This window comes from Hyperolius riggenbachi, chromosome 1, assembly GCF_040937935.1.
Source record: "Hyperolius riggenbachi isolate aHypRig1 chromosome 1, aHypRig1.pri, whole genome shotgun sequence".
Classification (NCBI taxonomy): domain Eukaryota; kingdom Metazoa; phylum Chordata; class Amphibia; order Anura; family Hyperoliidae; genus Hyperolius; species Hyperolius riggenbachi.
This window is the reverse complement of record NC_090646.1, coordinates 530,600,368-530,624,976: the sequence shown is the minus strand read 5'-3', so window position 1 is coordinate 530,624,976 and position 24,609 is coordinate 530,600,368. Positions and strand designations below refer to the sequence as shown.

Genomic DNA, 24,609 nt, shown 5'->3' with positions numbered 1-24,609 from the left:
GGGTGGTTAATAGAGCTGGAAACCTTTCTATAGTGTTATAAATTGCCAAGCTTCATTTATTATACTAGATTGAATGCCGTTGGCCCAGAGCCAGCAGATTAGAATGCTGACAGTTTACAAACACTGCTTTCTACTACTGCTTCTGTCTAATCAAGAATTTATCAGTATCGGTTTATCTAGGACTGCATTCCAAAAATATACATTCCATTGAAATGTCATATAATTTAAAACATTTTCCAAGTGAAAACAATAATATAATGGTATAATTGTGTTTCATACACAGCCCAACTGTATCTGCTAACAGGAGTTCATTTGTAGCCCAGATTACGTTGGGAAATCCGGTAAAGTGCTGCCAGCAGAGAACAAAGTGTAACATTTAAAAGAATCTCTGAAAATTTCCGAATCTCCCCAGAGTGCCAGGCCTGAGAAAATCTCTGAGGAATACCTAATGTGAGAGAGATGTTTGTAAGTAGGGTACAGCTCTGTATGGAGACCACACAGGAGATACTTTAAAAGGTACCTGAAATGAGGAAAAAAGTTAGGTACTTAACGGGAATGTCTGAGCTCTTGAAAAAAAAAAATCTACTACTTACCCGGGGCTTCCTCCAGCCCCTTGCAGCGATATGTCCAAAGCCGCAGTTCCATTGTCAGCCGCCGGCCCAGGGTCCCCACCAGTGCAGAGGCCTACCTCGTAAGGTCGTCCTGTACTGCGCCTGCGTGAGTGCCGCTGTCAATCAAGTTCACGTTGTCCGGAGTGTAATGCACAGGCACAGAACTCCTGCACCTGCGCAGTTTACTCCAGACAACGTGGACTTGATTGACAGTGACGTTTGCGCAGGCGCAGTAGAGGACAACCTCGTGAGGTTGTACTCTGCTCCAACGGGGCCCCAGGCCGGAGGCTAAGAGTGGAGCTGCGGCGTGGGACATGTCGGCTGCAAGGGGCTGGAGGAAGCCCCTGGTAAGTAGATTTTTTTTTATTTAGTAAGACATTCCCTTTAAGAAGGCATACCTCTGTTTTCATATCATCTTAGTAAGGAGGCTTTTTGGTCTCTTTCAGCCCCTTACACAATCCTAGGAGTTCTGGTTCACCATGAACTTGCTGGGCACATTATTGCATTCCTTCTGTTTTAAGAAGGCAAACTTCTGTTTTACATATCATCTTAGTGAGGAGGCTTTCTGGTCCCTTTTTAGATCCTTACACACTCTTAGGAGTTCTGGTTCACCATGAGCTTGTGTAACGATTGTGGTACTTTCTCCGTGATCAGCGCACAACGCGTGCGCTGATACGGCGGAAATCCTCCACAAGCGTATAATTGCAGGAACCCAGCAAAAGGTGCTACGCACCCATAGAGGGAAATTCCTGTCGGCAGATAGCGCTGAGGAGTGCAGAGGAACCAATCCTCTGTACCTCCACAAATGCCAGACAGGAATTGTACGAAGCACAGAACGCAATCGCAAGAGAAGCGATTGCGAATGAGAACGAGCAAAGAGACAGTTTGTATGTGTGTGCGCCAATCTAGTCGCCACCCCGCGACAGCGCACACATAACAGCAGATACGAAACAGAAACGCAACCGCAAGAAAGGCGATTGCCAAAAGTGACACAAGGCAGATCAGAACAGAATACGAGGATAGCAAAGGCACAGCAAATCATACAATGAGGAGATACGGAAAACAACAAACGCTAACTGAACGCGAACACCGCACTCATTCGCAACAGTGCACGCGTTCATGCGCGGTCTCCACGTGATAAGCACAATAGAGACAAGCACGCCTAACTAACCATTGACAGACAAACATGTAACAGAGGACGCGAGCGCTTGCTTAACGGTTACCTCACCTCCAGCAAGCGTTCGTAGCAGACAAGACAGACACACGAAAACAGGGACAAGCGAAAGATAGGATCCACAGCACTAGCGCTATGCGAGTGCGATCCAGACAGACAGAGTAGCAGAACATAAGGATCCACAGCACTAGCGCAGGATGCTAGTGCGATCCAGGAAGGCAGAACAGAAGGATCCACAGCACTAGCGGAAAGTGGCTAGCGCAATCCAAGGAGACAGAACAGAAGGATCCACAGCGCTAGCGCAAGATGCTAGTGCGATCCAAGTGAGACAGATCAGAAGAGATAGCTGTTAGCAACCGCTGCACCAGCTATACTCCAAGAACAGAGATCAGAACGATTTCCTGTCGACCACCGCTGGGACAGGACAATCGCAACAGAACAAACAAAACAGATAAGCAATCCTAACTGCACTAGGGGAACCTGCCTAGCGCAGTTTCAGAAATTACTCTAAGCTGATCTTCAAACAGAGAGTAAGGCTGACACTCCTCCAGGAGTGTTTCACAGAAAGGAATCCTTCTGACCAGCGAAGCATTGTGGGAAACACATAGTACTTATAGTACACGCCTCCAATGAATGTGGCCAGGCAATTTGCATGACAACGTATGCAAATTCCTCAGCAAACACAAGCTGCAAAACTGACAGAAGCTCTCCTTTCAGGAGTCCTGCAGCATGCAAACCTAAACAATGGTCAAAAATCTGCCTGCCTGCACAGGCAGCTGAGCAGATCATTACAGTACCCCCCCCCCCCCTCCAGGGTCGAATTCCAGACGACCCTCAAAACTGCTATTAGCAAAAGACTCCAACCGAAGACTCATGAAGGTCGGGACAGCCCGACAAGGTCCAATTCCAGAGTCAGTCCACCCGAAACCGACCTCATCGGAAACAGAAGCCACCGAAAAACATGCCCATCAGCACTACAAGTCTCAGTGTAACACCCATCAGGACTGTGGATACCAGAGAAGAAGCCACCGACACCCTCCAGACAATACCCACCACCTTCCAATTAACGTCCGAAAATACCAAATCTGCCACAAAACCTGTTCGAAGTGTCTCTTTCAAAACAAAAGCCGCTGTTGATCGTATTCAGGGTACCAAACAAAACTTCTCTCGGAATCTCCCAGAACGCCTTGAAGCTCCGCAGAGATTCCAAGAAGCCAGAACGCTCACCAGGCTCACATGGAGAGCTACCAAGCACCCCCATGGAACCTATGACAGTTCCAGATTCAGAATTAGCAGGACACCCATCAAGATCAGGACTTTCAGGGACCACTTCTGGGCATGCAAGCAGGCAGGCTAAATCAGAACATGTCTCCACCGAGGAAGCATCTGAGTACGCTGGTAACCGAGGCACACTTGGGCTTTCTGGGTCACAGAGCACACTGGGGTACACCAGCACAGGAGGAACCTCAGGACACGTCGGGGAACTGCCAACCTCAGAGTCCGGCACGACCAGACCAAAACCAGGACCGGGCAGAAAATCATCACGAGTAGAGGTCACAGGTACTGGTATTTCAAAAGAAGACTCGGTCTCAGGCTTAGAGATCTCAATGACTGTAATGGTATCTGACAGAAATTCATCATTGACTACCCATGACTGAAGCTCCACTAGAGCTGAAAAGGTAGCCGGCAAGGCAGCAATGCCTATGGAAGAGGGCAACACCTCAGAAGGACTTGGGGGGCAGGAGACATCTCCTACAAGTTCTGCACCCTTTGGGAGGAACTCGGAGACCTCCAGGACATCAAACAAGACCTCAGGAACATCATTTTCCAGGTTTTCTAAGAAGGATTCTGAACTATCCATGTTACAGGGCTGAACATTAAATACCTCCTGCAGGCAGGGCAGATGTCCCAGGAATGGTTCCACCATAACCTGAGACTGAACTTCATCATAATTAGCGGGATGTACAGGAATATTTACTGGAACACACACTGACTCCCTAACTTCATTCTCACTGTACCCAGAATACTGTGTGGCAGTCAAACTAGCTTGTAACTCCAAAACTGCAGAAAAACAGGTGAGTATAGTGGCAATACCTAGACGAGCCTCTAGCGACACTGCAGGGGATTCTAAGCAAGGCCACATTGACTCATACAGAGTACAGGGTGCAGAATCAGCACTTCCCTCAAAGCAAGAAAGGGGCTCACAAACGTCAGTGTGAAAGGAAAACATGTTTTCATTCATGGTACAGGGCAGGTTCAGAGAAAGGGTCTCTGAACAAGGCAAAGAAGGTTCAGCATCAGATTCGCAAAACCGAAGCGCTGTCTCAGTCTTAGATTCGGCTAACAATGTCAAATCCGAGGAGTCAGAACGCAAAACCTGCGAATCAAAAATCACCTTAGGTTGTGAAACTGATGCTTCCATAGCGCAAACCTCCGCGATCTGCGGGGCAGACTGTAAGGTGTTCAGGACAGAAACACTGGGGCAACTGTCACCAGGCAACGGGCCCTTACAGGTGTGAACAGGGTGAGACAGAGACTCATCTGCAGAAGAAATAGCGACATCAACAGGATAAACTTTATTAGGCATATTAATTTTACTTTTGACGCTGCATAGTCGAGAAATTTTCCCCATAGCAGGGTCACAGACGGAAGATCTCAAAGATCTGTTTCTAAATGACAAAGGATCCCACACATCCTTGAGGAAACCGGCAGACTCATGCCGATCACAATCTGCAGGAACATCCGAGAAACAGGCATCAGATCGCACAGATTCAAACTGCACACTGTCAGGAGCGAATCCTTCAGGATTCGCACAGGAATCAACCACAGCGGCACACTCATTCATTTCAGATTGCACAAAGTCAAGACTCTCATGCTTTACCCCAGAAAGGCAGGAACAATCATCCGACAACGATGTCTTTTTATTGGAATCAATCGGTTGGTGTGTGTGCAACTCATCCAAAATGGTTTGCCATACATAGATCACCAGATCCACATCATCCTTGTCACATTCATCGGAATCAATCAGAAGGTACATAGAATCGAGACAAGCATTCAAGACATCTTTGCTTTTTGCGATGTAAAAATCGCAAAAGGCTTTCCAACAGGGGTGCTCGGATGTGCCTCATCCACGAATTCGGCAATCCGCGTGGTTGCAAAAAAAAATCCGCATTCGGCTCCGCCGCATGCGGATTTTCGTCCGCGTCCACGCAACCACGCGGATTTTCTGCCGTGAATGGCGTAATCATGCGTGGATTCCCGCCCGGAGGCGGAATTTCTTTTAACGTTAATAACAAAGCCCCCATACATGCTACAATCCCCCAAATTGCATGGATTATCGAGGTTTTTTTTTTAAATGGCTTTTAAAGACAAATCACCACTGTAAATGGGGCTATTAATTGGTAATAAGTGGTTTTAAAAAGGGATATACGCGTTAAGCAATCAAAGAGGTGAAGGCGAGTTCCAATGGCACTTGGCGGCGAAGGTACCGCTGGAGGAGGATGAGTGGCTGACGCCAAAAATGCCCCAGAGAGGTTTTTGTAATTTTTTTTTTCTTTTGCAGCAATTAGCAATGACATCGCAGCAGAGTTGTCAGTGGACACGGGCAGTGTGAACGCAGAGTGCAGTGGTGGTAGCGACTGAGTCAGGAGAAGGACTATGCGGGCGGTCAGTTCAGCAGCACAGAAGGACCACGGCAACATACTGGTAGTAGTAGTAGCAGCACAGCGTCATAGTGCTGGCCAAAAAATTAAATGCACCCGGTGACCCGGGCAGTGTGAACGCAGACAGAGTACATTGGTGGAAGCGAGTGAGTCAGGAGGAGGAGGACAATGCGGGCGGTCAATTCAGCAGCACAGAAGGACCATGGCAACATACTGGTGGTAGTAGTAGCTAGTGTTGGGCGAACAGTGTTCGCCACTGTTCGGGTTCTGCAGAACATCACCCTGTTCGGGTGATGTTCGAGTTCGGCCGAACACCTGATGGTGTTCGGCCTTTTAAGTTCGGGTTCGCCCCGAACTACTAATTGGCCGCCGAACAGGGCCGAACAGGGCCCCTGTTCGGCCGAACAGGGCCCTGTTCGGCCGAATACTGCCCCCCTATGGGGTCGCAGGCATAAGGGGGGAGCATGCCCCGATCGCGGGGGGGGGGGGTCGGAAATTCCCCCCACCCCCTCCGCTAGCGCTCCCCCCTCTGCCCGCTTCCCCATACAAAAGTTTCAGGAAGTACCGGTCCGGTGGTAGTGGGTGGCTGGCAGTGGGTGGCACTGTGAAGTGAGTGACTGAGGAGGAGGAGTCCAGAGAGTGACGCGTTGAGGGAGGCCGGGCAGCGGGCTGAACTGCCCGCTGCCCGGCCTCCCTCAACGCGTCACTCTCCGGACTCCTCCTCCTCAGTCACTCACTTCACAGTGCCGCCCACTGCCAGCCACCCACTACCACCGGACCGGTACTTCCTGAAACTTTTGTATGGGGAAGCGGGCAGAGGGGGGAGCGCTTGCGGAGGGGGTGGGGGGAATTTCCGACACCCCCCCCCCGCGATCGGGGCATGCTCCCCCCTTATGCCTGCGACCCCATAGGGCCCCCAAAAGCGGGATGTTCGGGGAGTTCGGGTTCGGCCCAAACATGCCGAACATTGCGGCCATGTTCGGCGAACTTTCCCGAACCCGAACATCCAGGTGTTCGCCCAACACTAGTAGTAGCAGCACAGCGTCATAGTGCTGGCCAAAAAATTAAATGCACCCGGTGACCCGGGCAGTGTGAACGCAGACAGAGTGCATTGGTGGAAGCGATTGAGTCAGGAGGAGGAGGACAATGCGGGCGGTCAGTTCAGCAGCACAGAACAGAAGGACCATGGCAACATACTGGTGGTAGTAGTAGTAGAACAGTGTCATAGTGCTGGCCAAAAAATTAAATGCACCCAGTGACCCGGGCAGTGTGAACGCAGAGTGCAGCAGCGGGAAGCGACTGAGTCAGGAGGAGGAGGACAATGCGGGCGGTCAGTTCAGCAGCAGCAGCAGCACAGAAGGACCATGCCAACATACTGGTGGTAGTAGTAGTAGCACAGTGTCATAGTGCTGGCCAAAAAATTAAATGCACCCGGTGACCCGGGCAGTGATAACGCAGACAGAGTGCATTGGTGGTACCGTGGTAGCGACTGAGTCAGGAGGAGGAGGAGGACAAAGCGGGCGTTCAGTTCAGCAGCAGCAGCAGCACAGAAGGACCATGGCAACATACTGGTGGTAGTAGTAGCAGCACAGCGTCATAATGCTGGCCAAAAAATTAAATGCACCCGTTGACCCGGGCAGTGATAACGCAGACAGAGTGCATTGGTGGTACCGTGGTAGCGACTGAGTCAGGAGGAGGAGGAGGACAAAGCGGGCGTTCAGTTCAGCAGCAGCAGCAGCACAGAAGGACCATGGCAACATACTGGTGGTAGTAGTAGCAGCACAGCGTCATAGTGCTGGCCAAAAAATTAAATGCACCCGGTGACCCGGGCAGTGTGAACGCAGACAGAGTGCATTGGTGGAAGCGATTGAGTCAGGAGGAGGAGGACAATGCGGGCGGTCAGTTCAGCAGCACAGAACAGAAGGACCATGGCAACATACTGGTGGTAGTAGTAGTAGAACAGTGTCATAGTGCTGGCCAAAAAATTAAATGCACCCAGTGACCCGGGCAGTGTGAACGCAGAGTGCAGCAGCGGGAAGCGACTGAGTCAGGAGGAGGAGGACAATGCGGGCGGTCAGTTCAGCAGCAGCAGCACAGAAGGACCATGCCAACATACTGGTGGTAGTAGTAGTAGCACAGTGTCATAGTGCTGGCCAAAAAATTAAATGCACCCGGTGACCCGGGCAGTGATAACGCAGACAGAGTGCATTGGTGGTACCGTGGTAGCGACTGAGTCAGGAGGAGGAGGAGGACAAAGCGGGCGTTCAGTTCAGCAGCAGCAGCAGCACAGAAGGACCATGGCAACATACTGGTGGTAGTAGTAGCAGCACAGCGTCATAATGCTGGCCAAAAAATTAAATGCACCCGTTGACCCGGGCAGTGATAACGCAGACAGAGTGCATTGGTGGTACCGTGGTAGCGACTGAGTCAGGAGGAGGAGGAGGACAAAGCGGGCGTTCAGTTCAGCAGCAGCAGCAGCACAGAAGGACCATGGCAACATACTGGTGGTAGTAGTAGCAGCACAGCGTCATAGTGCTGGCCAAAAAATTAAATGCACCCGGTGACCCGGGCAGTGTGAACGCAGACAGAGTACATTGGTGGAAGCGAGTGAGTCAGGAGGAGGAGGACAAGGCGGGCGGTCAATTCAGCAGCACAGAAGGATCATGGCAACATACTGGTGGTAGTAGTAGCAGCACAGCATCATAGTGCTGGCCAAAAAATTAAATGCACCCGGTGACCCGGGCAGTGATAACGCAGACAGAGTGCATTGGTGGTACCGTGGTAGCGACTGAGTCAGGAGGAGGAGGAGGACAAAGCGGGCGTTCAGTTCAGCAGCAGCACAGAAGGACCATGGCAACATACTGGTGGTAGTAGTAGCAGCACAACGTCATAGTGCTGGCCAAAAAATTAAATGCACCCGGTGACCCGGGCAGTGTGAACGCAGACAGAGTACATTGGTGGAAGCGAGTGAGTCAGGAGGAGGAGGACAATGCGGGCGGTCAATTCAGCAGCACAGAAGGACCATGGCAACATACTGGTGGTAGTAGTAGCAGCACAGCGTCATAGTGCTGGCCAAAAAATTAAATGCACCCGGTGACCCGGGCAGTGATAACGCAGACAGAGTGCATTGGTGGTACCGTGGTAGCGACTGAGTCAGGAGGAGGAGGAGGACAAAGAGGGCGTTCAGTTCAGCAGCAGCAGCAGCAGCACAGAAGGACCATGGCAACATACTGGTGGTAGTAGTAGCAGCACAGCGTCATAGTGCTGGCCAAAAAATTAAATGCACCCAGTGACCCGGGTAGTGTGAACGCAGAGTGCAGCAGCGGGAAGCGACTGAGTCAGGAGGAGGACAATGCGGGCGGTCAGTTCAGCAGCAGCAGCACAGCAGGACCATGCCAACATACTGGTGGTAGTAGTAGCAGCACAGTGTCATAGTGCTGGCCAAAAAATTAAATGCACCCGGTGACCCGGGCAGTGATAACGCAGACAGAGTGCATTGGTGGTACCGTGGTAGCGACTGAGTCAGGAGGAGGAGGAGGACAAAGCGGGCGTTCAGTTCAGCAGCAGCAGCAGCACAGAAGGACCATGGCAACATACTGGTGGTAGTAGTAGCAGCACAGCGTCATAGTGCTGGCCAAAAAATTTAATGCACCCGTTGACCCGGGCAGTGTGAACGCAGACAGAGTACATTGGTGGAAGCGAGTGAGTCAGGAGGAGGAGGACAATGCGGGCGGTCAGTTCAGCAGCACAGAAGGACCATTGCAACATACTGCTGGTCGTAGTAGTAGCACAGCGTCATAGTGCTGACCAAAAAATTAAATGCACCCGGTGACCCGGGCAGTGTGAACGCAGACAGAGTACATTGGTGGAAGCGAGTGAGTCAGGAGGAGGAGGACAATGCGGGCGGTCAATTCAGCAGCACAGAAGGACCATGGCAACATACTGGTGGTAGTAGTAGCAGCACAGCGTCATAGTGCTGGCCAAAAAATTAAATGCACCCGGTGACCCGGGCAGTGATAACGCAGACAGAGTGCATTGGTGGTACCGTGGTAGCGACTGAGTCAGGAGGAGGAGGAGGACAAAGAGGGCGTTCAGTTCAGCAGCAGCAGCAGCAGCACAGAAGGACCATGGCAACATACTGGTGGTAGTAGTAGCAGCACAGCGTCATAGTGCTGGCCAAAAAATTAAATGCACCCAGTGACCCGGGTAGTGTGAACGCAGAGTGCAGCAGCGGGAAGCGACTGAGTCAGGAGGAGGACAATGCGGGCGGTCAGTTCAGCAGCAGCAGCACAGCAGGACCATGCCAACATACTGGTGGTAGTAGTAGCAGCACAGTGTCATAGTGCTGGCCAAAAAATTAAATGCACCCGGTGACCCGGGCAGTGATAACGCAGACAGAGTGCATTGGTGGTACCGTGGTAGCGACTGAGTCAGGAGGAGGAGGAGGACAAAGCGGGCGTTCAGTTCAGCAGCAGCAGCAGCACAGAAGGACCATGGCAACATACTGGTGGTAGTAGTAGCAGCACAGCGTCATAGTGCTGGCCAAAAAATTAAATGCACCCAGTGACCCGGGCAGTGTGAACGCAGAGTGTAGTAGCGACTGAATCAGGAGGACAAAGCGGGCGGTCAGTTCAGCAGCTCAGAAGGAGGACCATGACAACTTACTGGTAGTAGTACCATAACACCAAAAAATTAACCAAGGTAGGCACTAGGCACAGGTAGTAACTGTCTTTATAAAGGCAGGCATAGTTAACAACAGCACATGCAGCAGCCACTTCATGTCCCCCTGTGTCCGACAATAGGGGCCAGGAACTCACCTTCCACCCAAGCCTGGTTGATTTTCAGGAAGGTGAGTTTGTCCACAGAGGCGTGGGAGAGCCGAGAGCGCTTCTCTGTGACCACGCCACCGGTAGGGATGAGCGTAATGACCTAATTACGAATTTCCGAAATTTCGCGAAATTACTACAATTACGATTTTAACAGTAATCGGAATTTCGTAATTTTCGCAAATTACGCAAATTTTCGTAATTACGATTACGAAATTTAGTATTTTAAAGTTTGTATCCCTCTAGATGCCTAAAATGAATAGCACAGCCAGCCAGCCAGCCTCCTCCTCCCCCTCTCCCTCTCTCTCTCTCTCTCTCTCTCTCTCTCTCTCTCCAGAGATCTGTAGTATTTCAAAACCATACTCACATTCATGACATGTCCAGGGATCAAACCCAGGCCAACCACATGGAAGACAGCTATGCTCACCACCATACCACCAAACACACACTAAATAGACTGCTAACCTAAATCTTACTTGTAGACAGTCATATGAGACACATGCTGGGTGCAGGGCTTTGTGATTGGACCATGGACCATGCGATAGAGTGAGGTGCAAAAATGAAATCATGCCTAGCAGAGGATGGTTTCACAATGCTAAATGCTAGGCTGGCTGTGGTGCAATTGGTTAGTGCATCTGGCTGGTAACAGCAAGGTTACAGGTTCGATTCCATCCAGGCATGTCTTTTCCTTTTGCGTTCAACAGTTGTCCAAACAGAGCCAACAGAGCCCCAGATAGCCATGTAGAGTTAGGTCACAGCTAGCCTGGCTGTGGTGCAATTGGTTAGTGTGTCTGGCTGGTAACAGCAAGGTTACAGGTTCGATTCCATCCAGGCATGTCTTTTCCTTTTGCGTTCAACAGTTGTCCAAACAGAGCCAACAGAGCCCCAGATAGCCATGTAGAGTTAGGTCACAGCTAGCCTGGCTGTGGTGCAATTGGTTAGTGTGTCTGGCTGGTAACAGCAAGGTTACAGGTTCAATTCCATCCAGGCATGTCTTTTCCTTTTGAGTTCAACAGTTGTCCAAACACCGAGCACAAAGTTTTGCATGCGTAAAGTTTTACGCACGCAAAATACCCCATGGGGTTCAATGGCACAGCGCGCGCACGCAAAAGGAAAAGACATGCCTGGATGGAATCGAACCTGTAACCTTGCTGTTACCAGCCAGACACACTAACCAATTGCACCACAGCCAGGCTAGCTGTGACCTAACTCTACATGGCTATCTGGGGCTCTGTTGGCTCTGTTTGGACAACTGTTGAACGCAAAAGGAAAAGACATGCCTGGATGGAATCGAACCTGTAACCTTGCTGTTACCAGCCAGACACACTAACCAATTGCACCACAGCCAGGCTAGCTGTGACCTAACTCTACATGGCTATCTGGGGCTCTGTTGGCTCTGTTTGGACAACTGTTGAACGCAAAAGGAAAAGACATGCCTGGATGGAATCGAACCTGTAACCTTGCTGTTACCAGCCAGACACACTAACCAATTGCACCACAGCCAGGCTAGCTGTGACCTAACTCTACATGGCTATCTGGGGCTCTGTTGGCTCTGTTTGGACAACTGTTGAACGCAAAAGGAAAAGACATGCCTGGATGGAATCGAACCTGTAACCTTGCTGTTACCAGCCAGACACACTAACCAATTGCACCACAGCCAGGCTAGCTGTGACCTAACTCTACATGGCTATCTGGGGCTCTGTTGGCTCTGTTTGGACAACTGTTGAACGCAAAAGGAAAAGACATGCCTGGATGGAATCGAACCTGTAACCTTGCTGTTACCAGCCAGATGCACTAACCAATTGCACCACAGCCAGCCTAGCATTTAGCATTGTGAAACCATCCTCTGCTAGGCATGATTTCATTTTTGCACCTCACTCTATCGCATGGTCCATGGTCCAATCACAAAGCCCTGCACCCAGCATGTGTCTCATATGACTGTCTACAAGTAAGATTTAGGTTAGCAGTCTATTTAGTGTGTGTTTGGTGGTATGGTGGTGAGCATAGCTGTCTTCCATGTGGTTGGCCTGGGTTTGATCCCTGGACATGTCATGAATGTGAGTATGGTTTTGAAATACTACAGATCTCTGGAGAGAGAGAGAGAGAGAGAGGAGAGAGAGAGAGAGAGAGAGAGAGAGAGAGAGAGAGGGAGAGAGAGGGAGGAGGAGGAGGAGGAGGAGGAGGAGGAGGAGGAGGAGGAGGAGGAGGAGGAGGAGGAGGAGGAGGAGGAGGAGGAGGAGGAGGAGGAGGAGGAGGAGGAGGAGGAGGAGGAGGAGGACTGGCTAGCTGTGCTATTCATTTTAGGCATCTAGAGGGATACAAACCCTTACAAACGTGAAAAAGTAAAATTTCGGTTGGACACACGAAATTCGTAATTATGGGAGTGAAATTTTGATTACGAAATTGTAAATTACGATTTGAAAATTAATTACGAAATTACGAATTTGGGTCGTAATGTTAAATTTCGCATTCGTAATAAAAGCAGTTCGAAATTTCGAAAATTTCAGCTCATCTCTAGCCACCGGCCGCACTAAAGCATCTCTCTGAGAGGACACTGGAAGGAGGGCAGGATAGGAGTTCCAGGGTGTACTGGGAAAGCTCGCTCCAGATGTCCAGTCTCTTGACCCAGTACTCCAAGGGGTCCACGGGGCTGTCGGTGTCATTGAGCCCGCTGGATGACCCCATATAGTCAGACACCATGGTGGTCAGTCGTTGCTTGTGCTGGTTGGTGGTGGATGCTGTGGCGGGCACCTCTGTTCTGGGCTGCTGCACTGCATACAGGCTCTTGCTTAGGCTCTTCAGGTCTCCGGGGCGCCAGTTGCTGCTGCTGGTGCTGGTGGTTGTTGTTGTGCTGCTAGTGGCAATGGCAGGCACCTCTTGCTGGCTTGGCAGAGCAGTTACAGTGGGGGTGGAAGGCTGGGGGAATGCTTCCAGTAGTCTGCGCACAAGGGCCTTCTTCAACTCCCTTGTGCATTGCTCGGTGGTGGATGGCATCATTAAGTCTCCCAGCTTCCCCTTCAGATGGGGATCAAGCATCAAGGTAATCCAGATGTCCTCCCTTGAACGCATCTGGATCACCCGGGGGTCCCTGCGAAGGCAGCGCAACATGTGCACAGCCATGGGAAACAAGTGGGCCCTGCCAGCAAGATCTTCCTCGTCCTCGCCATTGTCCCATAACGCACGCCTGTCCTCTTCCTGTGCCATGTCGTTGTCCTCCTCAAACTGCCATCCACGTTCAACGCCTGCTGCACTCTGCTCCTCCTCCTCATTCAGGTTAGGGACCTCCAACTCTTCCACTACCTGCTGTGAGCCCTACTCTGAGCTGGACTGTGCTGCCATCTGCTCCTGTTCTTCCAACTGCCTCAGGGCTTCATCCCCACGCTCAATTAAATTGTCCATTGCCTGCTCCAGTAGACAAACCAAGGGCACCCACTGGCACACAGAGGCCCGCTCCTCACTGACCATCTTGGTTGCCTCCAGGAAGGGACTCAGCACCAGGCATACTTGCTGCATCAGTGTCCACTGAGTGGCAGTAATCATGGGGACTTGCTGGTTGCTGGGGACACTTGGGTCTAGCATGTAGGCCCTAAGAGCCAGCCTGTGCTGACACAGCCGCTCCAACATGGCCAGAGTCGAATTCCAGCGAACTGGCATGTCGATGATCAGCCGGTGTTGTGGCCTTCCATACTGCTGCTGTAAGGTGGACAAGAGTGCAGAGGCAGTGGCTGACAGGCGGAAAAAGCGTACCACCGCCGGGGCATCCTGCAGCAGCTCGCTTATCCCCTGGTAGGTGCGTTAGAAGCGCTGCACCACAAGATTGAGCACGTGGGCCAAGCAGGGGATGTGCTGGAGGTTTCCCTGCTGCACTGCTGCCACCAGGTTGGCCCCATTATCGGCTGCCACATACCCCACTTCCAGGCCTCTGGGGGTCAGCCACCTCCGCTCCTGCTTCCTGAGGGCGGCCAGGACGTTGGTGGCCGTAAGCCTCTCCTTCCCCAGGGTCACCAATTTTAAAAGGGCTTGGCAGTGCCGAGGCTTGGCGCTGCTGCTGCCGAGGCGGGCTTGCTTTCCGGGTGCAGAGTGTCGTGACAGGACCCTTCTGCATCCCCCCTGATCCCACGTGGTGGCACCACTAGCTGGGCTGATGCGCTCTTGTCCTCCCTCCCTTCCATCAGTGTCACCCAGTGGGCCGTAAAGGACAGGTAGCGACCTGTCCCAAATCTGCTACTCCACGAGTCCATGGTCACGTGGACCCGCTTGCCCACAGAGTAGTCCAGGGAACGGGCCACGTTTTCCACCGCAAACTTGTGGAGTGCTGGGATCGCGCTCCTGCTGAAATAGTGGCGACTGGGGACTTGCCACTCGGGGATGCCAAATTGGAGCAGCGTCCGCATGGCGCTCCCCTCCTGCACCAGGGAGTAGGGAAGCAGCTGTGATGCCATGGCCCGGGCCAGCAAGCCATTTAGTTTGCGGATCCGCCTGTGGCTTGGAGGCAGAGGCTTGGTCAGACCCTGAAAGGTGTCGCTCAGCAGGCTCTGACGACGCTGGGATGCAGGGGAGACAGAGGAGAGAGATGACCACTGGCTGCCAGCCTCAATGTCTGTGTCCTGAGTAGCCGAGGTGGAAGAGCGCTTGCGTGCTACTACTGCTGCTGCTGTGGGGGATTCACGACCCTGAGGGAGGGATGATGCTGCTGCGCTGGTGGGCCTTCTGCTCTCAGGAACCCCTGCCAGCAGTGCCTGCTTCCTCTTAAACTCCGCATACTCGCGGCAGTGGCGGCTTCTCAGGTGGCCCTGGAGGGATGAGGTACCCATCTTGCTCAGACTTTTCCCACGGCTCAATCATTTGCTGCATAACCTGCACACCGCATACCTTTTGTCATCAGTACATTCCTCAAAGCAATCCCACACTGGTGACTTTAATTTACTGCGGCCCCCACTAGCAGAGGGTGCAGCGGAACAATGTGTGGTAGTAGTTGCCGGGGGTTGCATGGTGGTGGTGCCGGCTGAAGCAGTGTCCTGTCTACTTCCTCCACGCCCACTGCTGCCGATGCCCCTGCCCCTGCCTGACATATGGCGATATCCTTGCCTAGGACGAGGTGACTCGTCATCCTGCTCTGACCATTCTTCCCCGGACTCAGCAGGCTGCGCATAGTTAGGGTCCACAACGTCGTCATCATCAGCAGTATCATCATAATCCAGCTCTTCCTCCCCCGCCTCCTCTTCTGTCCCTACATCCCCAGACACAGACCCCTCTTCTTCATCACCAGAACTCAACAACGCTTGTGATTGTGGCCCGATCTCAATCTCTGCCACATCAGTCCCCAGTAAGTCCTGAGCTTCTTGCATCAGCAGGTTCCCAGATGCCGGACTGAGGGACAGAACGCTGTCATCCTGGGAGGGCTGCTGACCAGTGGGTGCTGGGGTGGATGTCACAACAAGCGTGGGACGTTGGCTGCTGCTGCTGCTGCTGCTTGGAGTGGTGCTCACAGTAGAGGTCTGGGAGGAAGTCATGATGTCCATGAGTACGTCAGGTTCCATTTGCTCAACCACCACACGGGGACCAAAAACTTCCGGGGCCCAGGCTTTGCTGCCCCCCTTTCTGCTGCATCACGACCACGTACAGCTGGGCGGCGTCCTCTCCCTGGACGTGGAGCAGTCCCAGAAGTGGCTGAGGCAATTGAACTCCCTTTCCTCTCACCCCGCGAAACCCTGCCAGACATGTTGCTAGTAATGAATCACTGGATGCAGTGGGCACAGTACAAGGTCACTGAAGGATGCACCAGGCACAGTACAACGGCACTGAAGGATGCAGTGGGCACAGTACAAGGTCACTGAATGATGCAGTGGGCAAAGCAGTCGGCACTGGATATACAACTAGGTCACTGAAGGATGCAGTGGGCACAGTACAAGGTCACTGAAGGATGCAGTGGGCGCAGCAGTGGGCACTGGATATACAACTAGGTCACTGAAGGATGCAGTGGGCACAGTAAAAGGTCACTGAAGGATGCAGTGGGCACAGCAGTGGGCACTGGATATACAACTAGGTCACTGAAGGATGCAGTGGGCACAGAACAAGGTCACTGAAGGATGCAGTGGACACAGCAGTGGGCACTGGATATACAACTAGGTCACTGAAGGATGCAGTGGGCACAGTACAAGGTCACTGAAGGATGCAGACATGCAGTGGGCACAGCAGTGGGCACTGGATATACAACTAGGTCACTGAAGGATGCAGTGGGCACAGTACAAGGTCACTGAAGGATGCAGTGGGTACAGCAGTGGGCACTGGATATACAACTAGGTCACTGAAGGATGCAGTGGGCACAGTACAAGGTCACTGAAGGATGCAGTGGGCACAGCAGTGGGCACTGGGAATACAACTAGGTCACTGAAGGATGCAGTGGGCACAGTACAAGGTCACTGAAGGATGCAGTGGGCACAGCAGTGGGCACTGGATATACAACTAGGTCACTGAAGGATGCAGTGGGCACAGTACAAGGTCACTGAAGGATGCAGTGGGCACAGCAGTGGGCACTGGATATACAACTAGGTCACTGAAGGATGCAGTGGGCACAGTACAAGGTCACTGAAGAATGCAGTGGGCACAGCAGTGGGCACTGGATATACAACTAGGTCACTGAAGGATGCAGTGGGCACAGTACAAGGTCACTGAAGGATGCAGTGGGCACAGCAGTGGGCACTGGATATACAACTAGGTCACTGAATGATGCAGTGGGCACAGTACAAGGTCACTGAAGGATGCAGTGGGCACAGCAGTGGGCACTGGATATACAACTAGGTCACTGAAGGATGCAGTGGGCACAGTACAAGGTCACTGAAGGATGCAGTGGGCACAGCAGTGGGCACTGGATATACAACTAGGTCACTGAAGGATGCAGTGGGCACAGTACAAGGTCACTGAAGGATGCAGTGGGTACAGCAGTGGGCACTGGATATACAACTAGGTCACTGAAGGATGCAGTGGGCACAGTACAAGGTCACTGAAGGATGCAGTGGGCACAGCAGTGGGCACTGGATATACAACTAGGTCACTGAAGGATGCAGTGTGGCACAGTACAAGGTCACTGAAGGATGCAGTGGGCACAGCAGTGGGCACTGGATATACAACTAGGTCACTGAAGGATGCAGTGGGCACAGCAGTGGGCACTGGATATACAACTAGGTCACTGAAGGATGCAGTGGGCACAGTACAAGGTCACTGAAGGATGCAGTGGGCACAGCAGTGGGCACTGGATATACAACTAGGTCACTGAAGGATGCAGTGGGCACAGTACAAGGTCACTGAAGGATGCAGTGGGCACAGCAGTGGGCACTGGATATACAACTAGGTCACTGAAGGATGCAGTGGGCACAGTACAAGGTCACTGAAGGATGCAGTGGGCACAGCAGTGGGCACTGGATATACAACTAGGTCACTGAAGGATGCAGTGGGCACAGTACAAGGTCACTGAAGGATGCAGTGGGCACAGCAGTGGGCACTGGATATACAACTAGGTCACTGAAGGATGCAGTGGGCACAGTACAAGGTCACTGAAGGATGCAGTGGGCACAGCAGTGGGCACTGGATATACAACTAGGTCACTGAAGGATGCAGTGGGCACAGTACAAGGTCACTGAAGGATGCAGTGGGCACAGCAGTGGGCACTGGATATACAACTAGGTCACTGAAGGATGCAGTGGGCACAGCAGTGGGCACTGGATATACAACTAGGTCACTGAAGGATGCAGTGGGCACAGTACAAGGTCACTGAAGGATGCAGTGGGCACAGCAGTGGGCACTGGATATACAACTAGGTCACTGAAGGATGCAGTGGGCACAGCAGTGGGCACTGGATATACAACTAGGTCACTGAAGGATGCGGTGGGCACACAAGGATGTCACACTGTGTAATGAGATGCTTATATGCCAGCGAGCGAGCAGTGGGCACTGGGCACGGCACAAGGTCACTGACAGAATGAATGAACAGCGCTGGCAGAGAGTGGCGGTGCCGGCGGTGTGACTGGCTGCCTGCAAATAGTACAAGTGAAGTGTATAACTGTCACTGAAATAATATACAAGTGTGTAATGAGATGCTTATATGCCAGCGAGCGAGCAGTGGGCACTGGGCACGGCACAAGGTCACTGACAGAATGAATGAACAGCGCTGGCAGAGAGTGGCGGCGTCGGCGGTGTGACTGGCTGCCTGCAAATAGTACAAGTGTATAACTGTCACTGGAATATACAAATGAACACTGCAGCTGCACTAACCTGCCTGCCTGCACTACACACAGATAATTCCCACTCCCACTACACTGACTACACTGCAGCACTGAACCTGCCTGCACTACACACAGTTAAATAATCACTAGACTCCCACACTCCCACTACACTACACTGACTACAACTAACTACAGCAATCACTCACTGACTAGCTAACTGTGTACAGTATAAGAGCAGTGTTAGCAAAAAAAACGCTTTGTTTTTAACACAATAAATGCACTTGCTCAAACAACAATGGCCTGGAGATAATCCTCTCAGCACCACAGTCTAGCAAGGACAGAGCTTTTCCATCATGGCCGCCGCTTTATATTCAGGAGGGGAGGGCATAGCTCCCCTCCTGTGATTGGTTGCTAGGGCCTGGCTGGGGCCCTCTGATTGGCCTGCAATGTGTCACTTCCGCATAGTTTGACGCATTTCCGCTAACCACGACTTCAGCACCGGGTTTCACGAGCGTGAATGCGGATTTCTGTCCGCATTCACGCGAAGCCGAAGCAGATTTTCGTGGTTGAAAATCTATTCACGGCTTAGCGTGTCCGAGGCGGAATGCGCCAAAATGGTCGTGAATCCACGCGTAAGCGTGATCACGACCTGGCGGTGAGCACCACTGCTTTCCAATCAAAATCGAATTCCTCCAGCAAGGCCCTAACATCCCAGGAAGCAAATGGGGGTTCAAACAGGCCAGTATCCAGAAAATCTCCATATGGGTGGAGATCAGGAACAAGAACAGATTTAGCTGTACAGAACTGCTGTAATATAGTGTGCGATCCTACCTATAATAGGATCCACATAAGCTTTGGATTGGGGCAACGAACCCTGAAACTGAGAAGTCTCTCTGAAATCATCACATTCAAGTGCTTTCCCTACTTCAGAGTTTACAGAACTAATTTCTTTATTTGTAGTTGCTATGGGCAACGGATTTTTCCGCTGGGAAGTCTTCCTAGATCTTTTACGTTTGGACTTAGCAGCTCTGGATGGCTGCTTTTTGGATGAAAGAGTAGATGGAACAGCTGATTGAGCTGCTGACAACAACTCCTTAAGGGGGTATGGTAATTGAGGTAATCTCAGCCAATTGTGAATTAAAAAGGCCAAGAATTCCAGGGGTCTTTGACTCAGGGTGGTATGATCTAACACATCATAAGCCCACATTGACATTTCGTCCCCCAACAGAATGTAGACCATTTGGGAGGCCCAGGTAGACACTGGGGTGCATTGGAATTCAGGGTTCGCCAAAAGTTTAGTGCACTCAGACAAAAACTCGTCTGCTGACTCAGGTTCAAGATTTTTAAATCTCTTAAAGGTACTAGAGCCATACTCGACAAAATCGTACAAATCGGAAATTCCCTCTACACTGGGAATTTTGGTTGGGCTGGTCATACTGTAACGATTGTGGAACTTTCTCCGTGATCAGCGCACAACGCGTGCGCTGATACGGCGGAAATCCTCCACAAGCGTATAATTGCAGGAACCCAGCAAAAGGTGCTACGCACCCGTAGAGGGAAATTCCTGTCGGCAGATGGCGCTGAGGAGTGCAGAGGAACCAATCCTCTGTACCTCCACAAATGTCAGACAGGAATTATACGAAGCGCAGAACGCAATCGCAAGAGAAGCGATTGCGAATGAGAACGAGCAAAGGGACAGGTTGTATGTGTGTGCGCCAATCTAGTCGCCACCCCGCGACAGCGCACACACAACAGCAGATACGAAACAGAAACGCAACCGCAAGAAAGGCGATTGCCAAAAGTGACACAAGGCAGATCAGAACAGAATACGAGGATAGCAAAGGCACAGCAAATCATACAATGAGGAGATACGGAAAACAACAAACGCTAACTGAACGCGAACACCGCACTCATTCGCAACAGTGCACGCGTTCATGCGCGGGTCTCCACGTGATAAGCACAATAGAGACAAGCACGCCTAACTAACCATTGACAGACAAACATGTAACAGAGGATGCGAGCGCTTGCTTAACGGTTACCTCACCTCCAGCAAGCGTTCGTAGCAGACAAGACAGACACACGAAAACAGGGACAAGTGAGAGATAGGATCCACAGCACTAGCAAAAGTGGCTAGCGTGATCCAGGAAGACAGAGTAGCAGAACAGAAGGATCCACAGCACTAGCGCTAGGCGAGTGCGATCCAGGCAGACGGAGTAGCAGAACAGAAGGATCCACAGCACTAGCGCAGGATGCTAGTGCGATCCAGGAAGGCAGAGCAGAAGGATCCACAGCACTAGCGGAAAGTGGCTAGCGCGATCCAAGGAGACAGAAAAGAAGGGTCCACAGCGCTAGCGCAAGATGCTAGTGCGATCCAAGTGAGACAGATCAGAAGAGATAGCTGGTAGCAACCGCTGCACCAGCTATACTCCAAGAACAGAGATCAAAACGATTTCCTGTCGACCACCACTGGGACAGGACAATCGCAACAGAACAAACAAAACAGATAAGCAATCCTAACTGCACTAGGGGAACCTGCCTAGCGCAGTTTCAGAAATTACTCTAAGCTGATCTTCAAACAGAGAGTAAGGCTGACACTCCTCCAGGAGTGTTTCACAGGAAGGAATCCTTCTGACCAGCGAAGCATTGTGGGATACACATAGTACTTATAGTACACGCCTCCAATGAATGTGGCCAGGCAATTTGCATGACAAAGTATGCAAATTCCTCAGCAAACACAAGCTGCAAAACTGACAGAAGCTCTCCTTTCCAGAGTCCTGCAGCATGCAAACCTAAACAATGGTCAAAAAGCTGCTTGCCTGCACAGGCAGCTGAGCAGATCATTACAGCTTGCTGGGCAATCTGTTACCTCAGCAAAGGGAAGCCGCTGGATATTGCAGAAGCTACCCTGATCTTTTTATGCCCCTCTGTTCCAGCGGTGGGACCCTTAGAAAATATTAGATAAGAATCTTGATATAGTGTTCATGGGCGTGGCCATGCTCCTCTCCGGGCATGAGAGTGGCTGCACTGAGCCAGAGCAATGTAAGGTCCACGCCTTACACCAGTAGCCAAACTTTTTTTTTTTTTTAACTTCACTTTACTTTGCTTCACTTAGCTCCTAACTGTACCTTTTTTGGAAACAAAACCATCTTTGGAAACAAACCATCTTTGTACCATCTTTGGAAACAAAATCCCTCTGTACCTCTTTCTTTGTCTCACTTTCAAGACTGATGTACATATGTGAATATACATATTTTTCTACTGAAATATGTATTTTATTGAACGTATATATTCTTTTAAATTTATGTATTTCTTTTTTGATCTATTGTTAATTTGAAGGAAAACTAACGATGATTGTGCCAGTGGGCTTTGAATTTTAAAACTACGTAGTTTACTTATACATTCTTTGTGGTATGCATGTATAGAGGTGTGGCAGGGGTGTAATTAGAGGTGTGGAAGGGGTGTGATTAGAGGTGTGGCAGGGGTGTGATTAGAGGTGTGGCAGGGGTGTGATTAGAGGTGAGGAAGGGGTGTGATTAGAGTGTGGCTACATTGTTTCGGAACTCTGGTGCACAATAGCAGTGAGTTAGTGTTAGAAGTAAGTGTGGGGGGGGGGGGGGGGGGGGGAAGTTAGTGTCAGGAGTAGGATGGGAAAAGTTACGAAGCAGATAAAAAGAGGCTGCACACACTCTGGTAAAAAGGGTACCGTCATTTACTATAATGTTCATTGCCACGATCAGGGCTGTTACAGAGAGCTCTCTGATCTGATCCACGGCTACATCCGGCATCCTTTTTTCCAGGCGGCTTTTTCAAAAGTACTCCGAAAATTAGTGTTAGAAGTAGGTGGGAGGTTTTTTGTGTTAGGAGTAAATGGGGAAAGGTTAGTGTTAGGAAGAGGTGGGGGATGATTAGTGTTAGGAGTAGGTGGGGGATGATTAGTGTTAGGAGTAGGTGGGAGAAGGTTAGTGTCAGGAGTAGGTGATGTTTGTGGTAGGCGGGTTTGTACTTTGGCTACCAAATTTAAAGACCCAGCGTGATTGGCCACTCAGCTCTGACTTAAGCAATATGCTACTGTGGAACGGATAGGATTTTGCTTGATTTGGCGTTTTTTTTTCCCTATACATTAACACTGAATGTCTGTCTGTGCTCCTGACGAAGTCCATCTTGGTTGAAACATGTGGAGTTAGACAGGTCATTGTGCATATTGCACCTCCTATTTGTTTCACTTACCTTTTGATTATATTTACAGCAGTTTTTGTCTGTGAAGGTTTGCACACTGTGAGAGGCTGATTTGGTGTGACACTGCACTTGGACATTTTCCCTTCATGTGCATTCATACAGACACCTGTCAATAGACACCAATCCTCTACCTGTGTGCACAACATACTCATTTACATGGATTTCTGTGACCTGGGTTGGGGTTTTCTTTTAGGGGCCAGCTACTGTGATCATACAGAGCAGCCACCGATACAAGTTACTTGGAGGCCAATCTACACCCCACCAATTGATAATACTACATTTGCAGATACATTAAGTGGTCCTGCTGGAATCTTACCTGCTCTTATGCCAGGTCCTCTCCATCCTCCTCCAGACCACTACAGCTATCCATTCTCCTTTGCCTCCTGGTCCTAGTTCTTCCTACAAGTCACACGAGACACTACATTCAAAAAACGAATATGGAGGTAGAGGATAGCAGGCAGCTGCAGCTGACGAGGACCCATCTGGCACCAGAGGAGGTAAGATTCCAGTACCACTACAGTACAGGTGAGGTGACAAAACCATTTGTTCTCCAGCTAACTGTTGCCAGATGATTTAAGCTTGAAATTTTCACATTAAAAGTATTTACTGCTTCACCAAATTATTTTTTTCATTACAAATTACTTATTTCATTTGCTGTCCAATAGCATAGGTGTCCTTACTTACCGACATACCACAGTATCTGAGGGACTGAAATCTATGTCTAAAATTTTAAAGTCCTTTCCTCCCATTAATGTCCCTGAGTGGGGGGAAATCTTGAGGCACATCTTCCGGTAATCCGTACAGCAGCTTTCTAGGGTCACACAACTTGCATGACAGGAGCAGTTCTGGAGTTGATTGCCACATTGTGAATGACAGGATTCAATTTCACCTATAAAACAGCAAATCAACAGTTATCAGTCTCCTGTCAGTCAGTTTCTTAGTCTTAGATTTCACAGTACACCAAGTGTATATTCACAATTTTATGAAAGACCATATTTTCCATATTTGCGTGAGTTTCCTCTGAGCACTCCATTTTCCTCACATATCCCAAAACATCCAGATAAGTTGATTGGATTGCCACAAAATTGGTCTAAAGCCATAGATACATAGATACACCGAAGATGACACATGGCCAAGGTGGACATCAGGGAGTCAGGGACTGTCTCAAACCGAAAATCTAGCTTTTGTACAGGTGTTCCACAAAGAACAGTGTTGCTAAACGAACGCCCAAGCCCACCATTACTCTCTCTACTCCTCTCACTGGTAGTCTGTTCCTCATCTGACGCACTACCATTCCTCCATCCCTTTCATAGCAATAGCACAGCAGTTAGCCCTGAACTGTTGCCCTGTGGGCTACTAACTTGGTGAGTGTGTATGCACCATAAGTCTATAATAGGCATATGACTATATTAGGGATCAGATTGTAAGCCCCTCCAAGGTACAGCTAGTGAGAAGACTATATGTTGTATACAGTGCTGCAAAATATGTCGGCATTATATACATACAAAATAAATACATAGAATACATTTCCCCAGAAATTCAAATGGTTACCACCATCTTGAGGACCGTGAGCTGTGCTGTCAGCGATTGACATGTATTGCAATAACATGGCAGTGAAGAACCGCACATTTCACGTCTGATTGTGGCTACGGCCACTCTCAGATGTGCCTAAATGAGACAGATGTCTAGCTAATTGTCTGCACTGAGAGCTACCCAGTGCCAGCAGGCGCATCAGAACAGCTGACAGGCGTTGAATTCACAGCCTTCAGACCCACTCCAAAAAGTGTATTGTTTTTTGGTAGGATGGGACCTAAGTTACCATTTTTATGTGAAACAAGGCTCCTATAGCTCTTATTGTGATCACATGACCTACAGAAG

General features: G+C 50.4%; 1 protein-coding gene across 6 annotated transcripts in view; it reads right to left on the bottom strand.

Moving 5' to 3' along the window:
• The window catches only part of SUSD2 (sushi domain containing 2), a 314,471-nt gene that overhangs the window by 204,146 nt on the left and 85,716 nt on the right, over window positions 1-24,609 (bottom strand). For all 6 annotated transcript variants that reach the window (XM_068246340.1, XM_068246356.1, XM_068246346.1 and 3 more), the window contains exon 2: window positions 23,416-23,620. In XM_068246340.1, the coding sequence (XP_068102441.1) occupies window positions 23,416-23,620 (205 nt within the window). The remainder of the gene's footprint in view (window positions 1-23,415; window positions 23,621-24,609) is intronic.